Source organism: Etheostoma spectabile, chromosome 7, assembly GCF_008692095.1.
Source record: "Etheostoma spectabile isolate EspeVRDwgs_2016 chromosome 7, UIUC_Espe_1.0, whole genome shotgun sequence".
Taxonomy (NCBI): Eukaryota; Metazoa; Chordata; class Actinopteri; order Perciformes; family Percidae; genus Etheostoma; species Etheostoma spectabile.
The window spans coordinates 12715044-12728358 of NC_045739.1; the positions used below are offsets into that span (position 1 = coordinate 12715044).

The window sequence follows — 13315 nt, forward strand, 5'->3', positions numbered from 1 at the left end:
ACCGTACCCTGAGGGGCACCTGTGCTGGGCTGGTGGGCTGTTGGTCATTGAAGGTTGTTGAAGGTGGAAGGCTGAGGAGGAGTGGGGGAAGTCGGCCAGGGGAGGTGTGAGGGGGGTGGGGGTGAAGAGGGCGTGGAGGCAGAGTAGGCAAAGTCAAACCTGTTAAAACAGATTCAATTCATCTGCCCAGTCCTTGTCTCCGCTGGCTTGATTTCTCCTCACACCTGTGCCGTGGCATGAGATGTTTTGCAGCCCTCTCCAGATGTCCCTGGCGTTGTTCTGTTCCAGACGCTTTACTAGTTTTCTCCTGTAGATGTCCTTCCCCCCCCGATCCTCTCCCGGAGTTCCTTCTGGACTCTCCGCAGCTCCTCTCTGTCCCCTGATGCAAAAACTCTCTTCTTGTAATTCAGCAGGGCCTTAATCTCGGAGGTCACCCAGGGTTTGTTGTTTGGAAAACACTGAACCAACTTGGAGGCCACAGTGTTCTCCACACAGAAGTTAATATAGTCTGTGATGCATTGGGTCATACTATCAATATCACTGCCATGGGGGCTGTTGAGTGCTTCCCAGTCTGTAGTTTAAAGCAGCCTCTGAGCCTATCACTGGCCTCCTCAGACCGCTGCTTCACAAGCCTCTTCACGGGTTGTTGTTTGGTCACCACTGGGGTGTAGTCTGTGACCAGATGGACGAGGATGTGATCTGAGCGCGGGATGAGGTGTATGCATCTGTAATGTTTGCATACAGTAAATCCAAATTTGTAATGCCTCTGGTGTGGCATTTCACATACTGGGTGAAGGTGGGGAGAGAAGAGGACAGGGAAGTCCCCGGCGATAAGTGTGCATTACATGCATTTGGACAATAGTAATGGTTAAGCTTAATATACTTCAGCAGTAAAACACAGTGCTAAATCTCAAAAGGAAGAGATAAAGAAATGATGCAGCACAGAAAAAATGGTAGCAAAGTGGTTATTGTGTGAGCTGCGGCACATTGTCGCCTCACTCATATTTGTGCTGAGCAGTGAAGATAATTTGCAGAATAGCTTAGAATAATATTGTTTGTGATTATCTGCAAACCTTTAGGAGCAGCAGCAGAGCCGCCAATCCCAGCTGACTCAGGATGAGCGGGTGTCTCGCTCCTATCTGGCCCTGGCCACGGAGACGGTTGAAATGTTCCACATCCTCACCAAGCAGGTCCAGAAGCCTTTCCTTAGGCCTGTAAGTGTCACTGCCCCCACTAGACAGTTTGAAAAATGGTTATGCTTAAACTTGATATATTCTATAAGTGGAAATGTATTCTCAGTTACACAATAACACTTATCTAAAGGCAACATTATACGCCTACATTGGTCACTCTGAGCTCAGCAAGTGATTCTAAACTGTGCCTTGTTTTACACACAGGAACTGGGGCCTCGTTTAGCTGCCATGCTAAACTTTAACCTCCAGCAGCTCTGTGGTCCTAAGTGTCGGGACCTGAAGGTGGAGAACCCCGAGAAGTATGGCTTTGAGCCCAAGAAGCTCTTAGACCAGCTGACTGACATCTACCTGCAGCTAGACTGTGCCCGCTTTGCTAAAGCAATTGCAGATGACCAGGTTGGCACTAAAGTTTACTGTTGATCACAAGTACAGTATTTTCACTCACAGATTAATCTTTACTTTGTATAAGAAATACTTGTTGAATCTTATGACCAAACACAAGTGGGAGTTTGTTTTGATGAATAATGGTCATTAGAAAAGGTTACAGGCAATTGTGGTAGATCATCACAGGCATGGCCTCATTCATTAGAATGAATTATTCTTTTGTACTTGATGAATGTAAGACAGTGTTTCTTCCTGTTCTCTTGAATATCCACTTCACCTCATGTAATGCAAGCAGAAATCAGTTAGGGACCAAATAGTGTAGATCAGTAAATTTTAATGTGTTAAGTAGTCATTGTAACATGTTTTTGTGGTACTGCTGCATGTGCTCAATAATGTAGCATTGTTGAACAACACTTACTAGAATGACTTGTTAGTGCTACTTCATACAGGCTAAAGCGAGTCATCCAGCAGAGGTTTACCAGTGGGTAAACGCGGACCTCTGGGTACTGGCGCCAATGTACACCAGTGCACGGAAATTTAAGACTTTCTCTGAAGCTATCAGCTAATGCTAGTGCACGTTCAAGTGGCCAGGTGCTACTGAATGCTGAACAAGACATTTTTAGGCCACCAAAATGTTACTGTCAACGTTGATGATGTGAAAACACACAGTGAGAGGGTCAAAGTTTAGCACACAAACTGGGATAGCACCTTAAACAAGTTCCCGGCTATTTTAATGTGCACATTTGCCCTGGTTAGCATTTCTAAGCCTCTGTTCTGGATGACAGGTTGGCATGTAGCCACACCCTAAAACATGATGATGTTCGTTCAAAATGAACACCATGCGGTAGTAATGACTTGAAACTAGCAATAAGACCATGAACTCATTATGAAAATGTTTACTGAGGTAATAAATCAAGTGAGTCAATTTCTTATTGACTTCTGTGTAATCAGCCCCCTGCTAGAAATTGGAGGCAGATTTAAAGCACTTCCACATTTACTTTTCAGACCTGTAAGCGCCGTCCATTATTTTTTTAGTCTATGTTCTGTATTGATGTCATTGGGCTTAACCGCCGCAGACAACTACATGTCAAATATTGACTGTAAGCAGTTGATGATAAATTATATTTTATGGAGAATACTTTTGAAGATAAAGTATATGATTACATACCGGTTAATTATATAATTTGCCAGTATTGTTCATATTATAGAGTTGCCAGTGTGTATCAGATATGTAATAAATTAGGAAACCCAACTGCTGCTTGTTACATACAGTGTCACAACCTATGAAAAAGTCTTAATTATGATGCCAATAACACACAGTTGAGGTACTGAATACCTCAAAGACGCTCTTCTCTTGCAGCTCCCTAATAAATGTTCCCTCTTTTTGGTCTATGTGCAGCGGTCGTACAGCCGCGAGCTCTTTGAAGAGGTGATCTCAAAGATGAGGAAGGCTGGTATTAAGTCTTCTATTGCCATCGAAAAATTCAAGCTGCTATCGGAGAAGGTGGAGGAAATAGTCGCTAAGAACTCTCAATCTGAAATGGACTACAGTGACGCACCTGACGAATTCAAAGGTGTGTGTGTGTGTGTGTGTGTGTGTGTGTGTGTGTGTGTGTGTGTGTGTGTGGTGGGTGGTGTGTGTGTGTGTGTGTGTGTGTGTGTGTGTGTGTGTGGTGTGTTGTGTGTGTGTGTGTGTGGTGTGTGTGTGTGTGTGTGTGTGTGTGTGGTGTGTGTGTGTGTGTGTGTGTGTGTGTGTGTGGGTGTGTGTGGTGTGTGTGTTGTGTGTGTGTGTGTGTGTGTGTGTGTGTGTGTGTGTGTGTGTGTGTGTGTGTGTGTGTGTTGTTTTCAAAAAGCACTGCATCTTCTTTCTCAAATGCCACTTTTATGTGCTTTAATATTAATCCCATGTTATTAGAGGATCCATAAGCCTGTTCTCATTTGTTTGTATAGTTGCCAATATTACAGATGCCCATATATTGATATACATATTGAGATGTACTGTATATCATGAGACATTTCAAAAAAACAATTTATTTCAAAAATATTTTTTTTTCCTAAAACATAATACAATCACATGTCAGTCAGTCTCTCTGACATTTATTTTATTATTTAACATGTATTTTCTGCTTCGATCTGTTTTGCTGGAGATGGATATGATATAGTAGCTGCCGCCGGTACAGTATAAACAAAGAATATTTTGGTGAATCATTGGTAATAATACAACCTATTGATTCTGGTGAAATAAAAATTGTCCGAAAATAAAAAATGTTCCCACCCCTAAAATGTTTTTTTTCTGCTTACCTTACCCACATGTAGTACGTCACTGACTCTTTGGCCTGAAGCAGGAAAAGTCACTTAGAAATCTGGTGTGGCCTCATGCCAGTCAGTGCAGAGTCAGACAGGATCTTCAGCAGCCCCTGTTGCTGTTGAATTCCAGACATTTTTTGGGGCTTCTGCAGCTCACAGAGGTCATATAGACAGCTTAGAGCAAGGTATCCTATAACCACAGACTTAATATAATCTAGAAAGAGAACGTGGCCCACATACCTCCTTTGATTCTCAGATATGCCAGCCGACCCACCACAGTTGACAGGAGTGTGCCGCACAGGAGGCTTGAGTATCATCTTTCTCTGTGGTTAAAATCTCCCACGCCAGGTTTTATTTCTGTAATGCAAATCCTGCTGTAACAACCTTGTGACATTTCATTATAGGACACTTTATCAAAAGCTCTATTATATCTATAATATCTATATTTTCTTTACTGGTGTTTTGATAGGTGCACCAATATTGCTGTCAAATAAAACACTTTTTTTAAGCAGCTGGGGTTCTACTTGTCACAGTTTGATAAAGTCATGCCTTACATGGTGCTAATTTATTTAGTTTGCTTTATTTTTTCTTTAAATTATTATTTTTAATTCAAAGACAATTGCAAAAAGCCAAAGGGAATACAAGAATAACACAAGAAGCAGCCTGTTGCGCAGGCTATGTTGTTTGTTTTGCCTTTTAAAATTCAGGAAAATGGGATATGATGACAATAGATTTTGCTGTGATGAAAGAAAGGTGCCAGTGCTGCTGCTGGTAAAACTCGCTTTCTGTGTAACACAGAAGCACAAAATCAGGATTGTCAGTTGAAGCTTGTTGCTTTTTGTTTCAAGAGTGTTTGTTCCTTAATCGCCTGTAAATGTTTATGTGACTTTGTTATAATAGACCCTCTGATGGACACACTGATGACTGACCCTGTGATACTGCCTTCGGGGAATATCATGGACCGATCCATCATCTTGCGCCACCTGCTTAACTCCCCCACTGATCCCTTCAATAGGCAGCCACTCACAGAGAGCATGCTGGAGTCAGGTAACCCCACCATGATGCCTTTTCACCAGTATTTACATGTAAAGTTCTGTTTAAGGTAGGCAAGAGCAAAAGTCTTTCATACTAGGAACAGCAAAGCAATAATCTAGTTTTAGAATCAAGGCAATTGATTAAAGAACACCAAAATGTCAAATTAAATGAGTGCCTGTTGGTCCTCACAATCTGTTGTTAATTCTACAGTCCCTGAGCTGAAGGAGAGGATCCATACCTGGATGAGAGAGAAACAGGGTGGACGGCCTGTCTGAGGACAACATGTCACCAACGTCTGGCCTGCTAACCATCATTAAGAAAGCTGTCCAAATCGCCTCAATTCAGTGTCACTGCTACCAATGACGACAAACAACAACATTTGAATGAAAAAAAAGACTTGATTTAATTTTTATTTGCATTTACCCTTTTTGTCTCAAACCATCATCATGGTTCTGCAACAAAATGTAATAAAGTTAAGACTTTTAAGTTTCTTCTCATGAGTTTGTGTATATATATATCAAAATATATACATATATTTAACAAGAGTTAGTTAATGCATTATAGTGCTGCAAAAAAACGTTTTCACCACCAACATGTTTACCAGCAAGGTACATAGTCACTTTGCCATTTTCCTTTACGGTTCTCATTTTGTTTTGTAATACTCTGTATGTTGGCTTCATTAAAGACTTATGATTTTTGGGAGAGGGGAGGGCAATACATTTGGGAGAGTGAGTGGGTTCTCATAAAAATTACTAGCCCCGAGTTTTCATTATCAAGACTGACAATGATGAACTTGAGTCCACATAATAAATGCTAATGTCCCAGAGCTAACAGATGCACATTTTGTGCTTGCAGACAAAGTTTAGAACTGGGAATATTCATTAAGGATGTAGCTTAATGTGAGCTAAATGTCCGCTTCCATTTGAGTACAGTAGGAAGATAAGCAGTGGTTTACCAAAATACAGTATGTTCAGTTGTTCCATTCTAGTCACGTTTCCCTGCTGACTTCAATGGACAGAATTTACTTCAAGTGTGTGCATGGCCTCAAGTCCAGAACCTCCTAAGCGTCTCGTGGACAGATTACCCTGGTTTAGGCAAAAGGGAAGGAACATGAGAATGTAGCATGACCACCAGAAACGCCATCGTAGGAGCACACCATTAAAAGTCTGCTCTTTATAACCACTGACCTCTCATGTCAAGATGGTCTCTTTTAAATGGCACTGTACCTAACATGACCTTTCTGACCTTAACTGTACAGGAAATGATTTCCTTTAACCACATACCTGTTTTGGAAGCTAGAATTTTGAACTGAAATAAATGATGATGCACATTATTTCACAACTCGTCACTGTTTTTTTTTCCCCCACAGATTAGTGTCATAATGGCCTCGGTTGGTGCCTTTTCAGTTTGGTTTATTTGACCTTATGACAAGAGGACATTACATTACACAGGACTACAAAATGGCAGAGATTATACAAATTCTAAAAACGTTTTAACATGCAGCAATCTAGGTGACATTAACAAATGCAATAAATATCTTTCATTAACAATAAAATCACTCCAAGCTAAACAGATAATTATACTAACTTCATAAAATTTATTACCTTGATGATAATCTTGCACTTGGTTGTGTAGTTATTGATTTTTTTTTCTTTGCAGAGATATTTTATATCAAATTCATGGCAATGCAAAATCTGCTTATCAATTGGGGTTTCCCAAAGGTCAGTCATTCTTCTACTGTAATTGTTATAAACTAATGGACTTGGCAATCTTATTGGCAGTATTGAAACACCTCTGTATAATTAGGGTAAACTGAGGTATAGTTCATGCTGAAAAAAGACAACTGTAAATGTGTTTGCTGTGGTTTTCATTTAGACTATTCGAATGAAGTAATTTTGGTAAAATACAATAAATTAAAAAATTAGATTGTAGACATTGTGATGTTTATGAAATGTGCAGAGACAGTGAGATGTGACACACTCTATTTCTCGCTAGACGGCGGTCTTTGCGGTGACCCGGGTATTGCGGTGACAGCGGTGCGGGGAGGGGCGGGTAGAAATCATTGGTAGAAATCCTGCAGTGTGGCGTCACCACGGAAAATAAGACCACGCCTACTCCCTCTCTCTTCCGATTCTGAGCATCAGCATTGGCTCTGCGAGACTTTAGTCACTGCTCTCTCTTTGTTTATTGGCCCTTCTGGTTGTCAGTCAGCATTACAGCGAGGGAGTTGACGTAATCTCTTCGGTAAATCAAGGGATTCTATCAATTCTTCTTTCAGCGTGTTGTGTGCCGATAGACGTTCGCTTTATATCTTTACTGGAGAATACACTTGTCAAGGAGTCACCGGTGGCAGTCAAAGGTCCCTCCAGTGGAGGATACCGCTATAATGGTTGTTTTTCACCTAGCTGGACTTTATTACAGTTTTGGTGCTCGCGGATTTTGATATTTCTTTTTAAAAACCAAACACATCTTGACGCCCGCTAGCTAACGTTAGTTCTAGCTACTGTCCTATGGTGTTGTCTTGGTGAGAGTCTTCAAACGTGAGTAAAAACGATGAATTTATTTAATTATTTATATTTCTAATGTTTGCAGTGCACAAGGTTGTTACAGATTTATTTCAGGCAGTTGTTGGTCGATGGTGAGCGGTTTTGGATAACGTTTGTCACAGACGTCCAAGTGTTTTTGGACCAAATAACGTTAGTCCTGGTTTCACTAACAGTTTTATACTCCTATTTAATTTTCTTTGTTTGTTTACGATTATAGTATTTGTCTATGCTTGGATAGTTAAATCCTTCAGAGACAACGGAGGTAGTTCCGTCTCGTGCCATGGACTGAAGTCACAGCCTTTAACATTTCATGGCTTAACTTAGCTTGCAATAAAATATATAACACAATTTGAAACATTGTACCCGTTAGGATTTAATGTTAAAATCCTGAAACGCTCCCATCCAGGGTGCATCGATCAGGAATAGTGGGTCGTGTCTGTACGTGCTGCTTAACTAAGCATGCAACTCCTCCCTGCACTATTCCACAACATACAGCAGTGGAGGATTAGCCTACTTTCTAACATCGGCGAATTTAATAAAAAAAGGAGGAACATCTAAGCTCTCTGCATGCACAGAATGAACACTGTTAGATGTAGCAGACAGGCCCAGCTGCCCCACTCTAGCCCACACGAAGTAGGGCGGCTAGATAGAATTTCATGGGCGTATGCTTCAGCAAGTATGGCTGACTGCAAGGAAATGGAAAAACCTGAGTTGTTTGGCAAATGGAGTCCCAAAGGGCGCGGGTTGTATAGCTTTAATTATCTGTAAACCCATTGGAATGTTGTTCATAATAATAATAATAATAATAATAATAATAATAATAATATTTGTGTGTGTGTGTGTGTGTGTGTGTGTGTGTGTGTGTGTATATATGTATGTATGCTATGGATTCATGAATGAAATGCATTACTTGCATTCTTTTTCTTTGACTGTTAAATGTCTGATGGCTGCTGTTTACAAAACATTAAAGTGCTTCAGTGGTTTTGGTCGGCCATATTTGTTGTATGCTGTTATGACTGGAAATTGGGAGGGGGTGGAGTTTCATTGTGTTTGATTTACATTATGTGATAATGGCAACAAACACTGTTGCTTCATTTATTTAATACCAGATGTTCTTTTTACAAAGTAGATGCAAACATCTCTTCTTTCCATGTTTCCTTTAGGACGGATACACAAGGAATCTTACAGGGAGACAGCCCTAAACCGCAAATATGTCTGGAGCATCTGTAAAAGTCGCCGTTCGAGTTCGGCCCTTCAACTCCAGGGAGATAGGCAAGGATTCAAAATGTATCATTCAGATGCAAGGCAACACTACAAGTAAGTGGCCCGCTGGCATGGCATGCACACAAGGACGCTAAACGTACGCTAAACCAAACACCATGTCTTAAATCTGTGCAGGCCTATCTGATAATGGAAATTTGGTATACCACACATGCTCCCGCATGGTCTTCCTTCAGGGCTCTTAGCAGAGAACAGTGGAATGAGCAAACTGAATAGTGGATGGTTGGGGACAAACTGCTCTGAAAGAATGAAAGGCTTCCAGAGTGAAATTCCTCCTCCTGAAGGGGCCAGCATGCCTTAGGAATCTCTGAGTGAGAAATGCTTAGTTGGTTCATACTGGGAGACCCAGGGGTCGCCCCATAGCCTGGCCCACTCATACCATCAATTCGTCAAGGCTTTATCATACATTTGGTGTTTTAGAATAGATATGTCTGTTACTTTGTTGTTTGTAATGTATGTATCTCCTTAAGGGGAACTAGGTAGTTTTTTTAGCTTTTTTATTTACTTTAACTGAACAGTTTCAGAGTCATTGGAATGGTTATATGACTTGTTTTGAGTTGAATGGTGGTCGTTTCGCTCCCCTCTAGCGCCTGTGAGCTGAAAAACCACCCTCGCCGCAACTTTCAGCATCAGGAAGAATCGCGTGATATCAGGTCTTGCGTAGCGAATTGCTTCACAGCACTGCACACATACACCCATTCAGGAACCGACTAACAAGGTAGCGAAAGAGTTTTTTCCGAGTTTTAGACATCGTTATTGTCAAGGCTGAGCCGGTTTAACAAAAACGTAGGAAAGCATTGTCAGAGGAACAGAGAAAGAGGAAACGGCACACTGAGCGAGGAGTCAGACACAAGTAAACATCGGAGCTCCCAAATGTCTATTCCGAAGCTGTAGGGGGAACTCTATGGAGAAACCTGCCAGCAAAAAGCAAGAAAACGGCGAAGAAATGGCCACAACCTCACAACGCCCCTTTAATACACACACAGTTTGTGTATTAAGTGGTATGGCTATAAGTTAATCATATACAAGATGTTCTGCTTTTTATTTTGCTGTAAATTTCACAAAACAAATGAAACAGTGGGATTAAAGTTATGAAGGCCTGCTGACATTAGATAATTTTACTTAATTTCTCATATGGTGAAGTTATTAGCAGATTTAGCAGATTTTTGTTGTATAGATGCTTCCCAAGCTTTAGTTTTATGTTGAGGCTCAGCAGCTCAGTCATTTTGCCTTTTACACAGGCAGTTTTAATTGCCAATGGAAATACAGATGCACTCAAATATATACACTACAATTTTATTTATGTAAATATGTGTACTTGTAAAAAGTGCTAAATGTAACCATTTAATGATTATGCACTTTGAATGAATCATTGCATAGATTGTAAATCTGAAATGATGCCCTGCATCACTGCTGTAATTGTGGAATCTATGAGAACATATGAAAAGATAGACAACAGCAGAGCAAGAGGAGAATACTTGAATGTGATTTGTAGTCTTGTGATTCAATCTGCTTAATTGTAATTGTGAGTCATCAGGTACTGTGAGGTGCTAGCTGTCTCCTTACTCATGGTTGTGCTGTAAGCCCCCTTTCAGCTGGCAGATGAACACAATCTCCCTGACACTGGAAACCTTTAACAACCCTGTAACAAGACAGCATGTGATGGCAGAAACCTGTTCTTCCAGTAGGCTCCCTATTTTGCCTGTAGTTTTGTCTGTCAGTTTTACCAGGTTCATTTGACTTAAGCTTTTATGAATCTTTCATAACATCAAGTGCCCCTACCAGTTATGGTTCCCTCGCCCTTTATCTCTCACACTCTACCAAAGAGAAGCTTTGTGTCAAATACCCAGTACTTTTACTCCATATCCTTGGGCTTTCATTATGCCAATGTCACTCGGAGGTGCTGGAGGGTGACATGTGGTTTGTAGCAGAACTGCAGTGGAATATGCAGTGTTTTTTGGGGTTAGTGAGTAAGTGTGTGTGAGCAAGGGATAGAAAGAGGCTGCAGTACTGCTTACTCTACCTCCTATCACATGGCCAGATTGCAGAGCAGAAAGGGAGGCTGGCAGGCAGCCAGCCATACCCTCCCTTTATCAGGACTTCATTGCAGATGGTATGCTGAGAATGCTTTCTTATTAGGATGCTGAAAGGTTGAACAGTACCTAGTGGCTCAAACATGTACAGGTTCATACGTGCAGTTGAGATTATTTGACATGCAATGCAAAAATATGAGCTTTCTGTAGTTGTGGTTCACTGAATTGCCGGAAACTTTCTGTCTATCAAAGTCAGCCAACGAACATTTTTAGTCTATTATATTCCCAGTTTGTTTGGGGAGGTGGTTGAGGTTTCCACAATGTTTTAATGGATGGTCACACTTTTGTTGATTTTCTTTTAAATGATTACAGTGTGTAATGGTCAATTTAGTCCTTATTTAAATGTTATAACATTTCTCGTTTTCTTTCACAAATTGCTATAATTGTTTTCTATGACTACCAGATGCGTGTTAATCCCTAATTCATTCTGTTACAAAGTAAAAGACATTATTCAAAAAGAGATGGACCTGTTTATTGCCCCTGTCGAAGGCGGTGTATCTATGACTCACCACAACCTCATGTTCTGGCTTTTGAGTATCAAATACTCCCCAATAGAATTGAAAGTTGGCTTTAAAAGGTATGTAGTGTGGTTGCTTTTTACTTAGCTAAAATTAATATCAATGGTTTCCCATTTTGACAATTTTTCACAGCAGGAAAGTATTACAGCACGCATCCACAGAAACTTCTCAAACCACCACTGCAGCATAGTCCACTTGTCAGTAGTGTGCTTGAAAATTCCGTGCTCAGTATGTCACAGTGCTTTAATCAGAAATCAACGGTGCAATAGTGCTAGCTTACAGATACCTATGTATTTCTATAATTTTATGGTGTCTTTGGGGATGGCTAACATTTAAATGAGACTGAGAGCTGTCTCACAGTAATGGGATGTTTTGTGGAGTTGCTTGGTCAGCTTGTAGGTGTTTGGCAAAAGGTTGGACGAGGACACTCCCCTTATTGTTGTGACTCACTCAAGGGCATATGTGCGGGTCTGTGTCAACAGCACAGAGAAAGAGAGTGCTTGGGGGCAAGGGCAGGATATGCTCTCTCTCTCTCCTCTCTCTCTCTCTCTCTCTCTCTCTCTCTCTCTCTCTCTCTCTCTCTCTCTCATCATGGAGGGTTGTCAAGGAAAGGGTGCAGGCAGAGGGGCAGCAAATTGATTATCCAGTGTGCAGGAAATGTGTCTGAGGCCTCTGCAGGCAGGCGAGAAACAACTAAAGGCCTCTTTCAGCAGAAGCTCTTAAACATACCAGAGCTATTATAATTATTAAGGGATGACGCAATGTGCTATTGCATTAGTTAGTGTTGATGGTGCTCCAAATGTTTAATAACGTCAGGACACCCAAGCCTGGCTTCATTGGGGCTCTGATGTGTTCTCCACATTGGTCTCTGTCTTATTATGTAACCCCCGTGTTATGTCTTCCCAGCCAGGGAGCAGCCTCTCATGAATGTATGGCCAAACCTAGTTGATGAATCTCGCACACTGCAAAAGAGAAACAGATCCTCTGATCTGTTCCATTACATTGACTTTGGTGTAACAAACCTGCATTCAGATACATTTTTCACATTATGGAGAATAAATGCCTTTGTCAAAAGATCAAGCCTAGTCCACATTTACACGAACCGAATGGATGTTGCACAATATCATCTCTGAAGCTAAGAGTAAACAAATTGACAAATTGATAGAACAAACAGAAGGTCACTGTATCAATTAAACCTTCACTTTTCAGATACAATTTTGCTGAGTGTCCTCTCAGTATGTGCTAAGTGGATGTTGACCTTACAAAAACCCTACAGGGAAGCATTGGCTCAGCTCTAGTGTCAGTTACGCATAAGAGGAGGCTATCACCACAGCAGGAATGAAAAATGAGCCCATATCATATGAATGAATTGTGTTGAGAGGAGAGAGCTGGCAGGACAAGTGGGGAGTGAATTGGGGAGCATGGGTTTGGTTGAGGGATGGTCATCCTGCTGATGAACCCTTTGCAGACAGCGCCGATTGACCTGATTAGGACCAGTAATCCGCAGGTTTTCTTCAGGTCGCCAGGCCCTGCTGACGTAATCCCGTTGACCTGTAGGTGTACAGTACACCAGCCTACACACACCCACTCAGGGTGTTACATTCCTCATTGCCTCATACCGAGATTGTTTTGGAACGACACACATTTGCCCACATGCATTGCTTACACATTGCAGACTAACCTAATGAAGAGGGAGGACAGGCAGATGTCTGTGTCTGTGATCCGCTCATGCTGTGTCACAGGACTTTTAGGCCAGAGGCGCAAATGCGTGGAATATTGTGCAGCTCAGCCAGTTTTCAGTACACCCACTTTGTGTTGAAATAACACCTACCGGCAACAGAAAATGACATACACTGGCAATTTTTGTTTTGTTTATTACACATTTTAAATTGGTCCTTAACTTCTGGTTGATATTGAGTGAATGTGGATGCTCTGTGATCTTTTTTCATAAGAATAAT

The 13315-nt window shown here is 41.2% G+C and overlaps 2 protein-coding genes across 17 annotated transcripts in view; both read left to right on the forward strand.

Annotated features, from left to right (window-relative positions):
• ube4b (ubiquitination factor E4B, UFD2 homolog (S. cerevisiae)) overlaps positions 1 to 6252 on the forward strand; it is a 23495-nt gene extending 17243 nt beyond the window's left edge. For all 3 annotated transcript variants that reach the window (XM_032521646.1, XM_032521647.1, XM_032521648.1), the window contains 5 exons: positions 1080 to 1214; positions 1398 to 1589; positions 2977 to 3151; positions 4785 to 4931; positions 5130 to 6252. In XM_032521646.1, the coding sequence (XP_032377537.1) occupies positions 1080 to 1214; positions 1398 to 1589; positions 2977 to 3151; positions 4785 to 4931; positions 5130 to 5194 (714 nt within the window). In that variant the 3' untranslated portion in view covers positions 5195 to 6252. The remainder of the gene's footprint in view (positions 1 to 1079; positions 1215 to 1397; positions 1590 to 2976; positions 3152 to 4784; positions 4932 to 5129) is intronic.
• Positions 6253 to 7147: 895 nt separating this feature from the next.
• The window catches only part of kif1b (kinesin family member 1B), a 63518-nt gene continuing 57350 nt past the window's right edge, over positions 7148 to 13315 (forward strand). For 4 of the 14 annotated variants that reach the window (XM_032521535.1, XM_032521526.1, XM_032521524.1 and 1 more), the window contains exons 1-2: positions 7164 to 7459; positions 8629 to 8782. In XM_032521535.1, coding sequence (XP_032377426.1) covers positions 8677 to 8782 — 106 coding nt within the window. In that variant the 5' untranslated portion in view covers positions 7164 to 7459; positions 8629 to 8676. Of the gene's footprint in view, positions 7460 to 8628; positions 8783 to 13315 lie in introns of all 14 variants that reach the window. The other 10 variants (XM_032521521.1, XM_032521522.1, XM_032521523.1 and 7 more) reach the window with 6 other exon arrangements.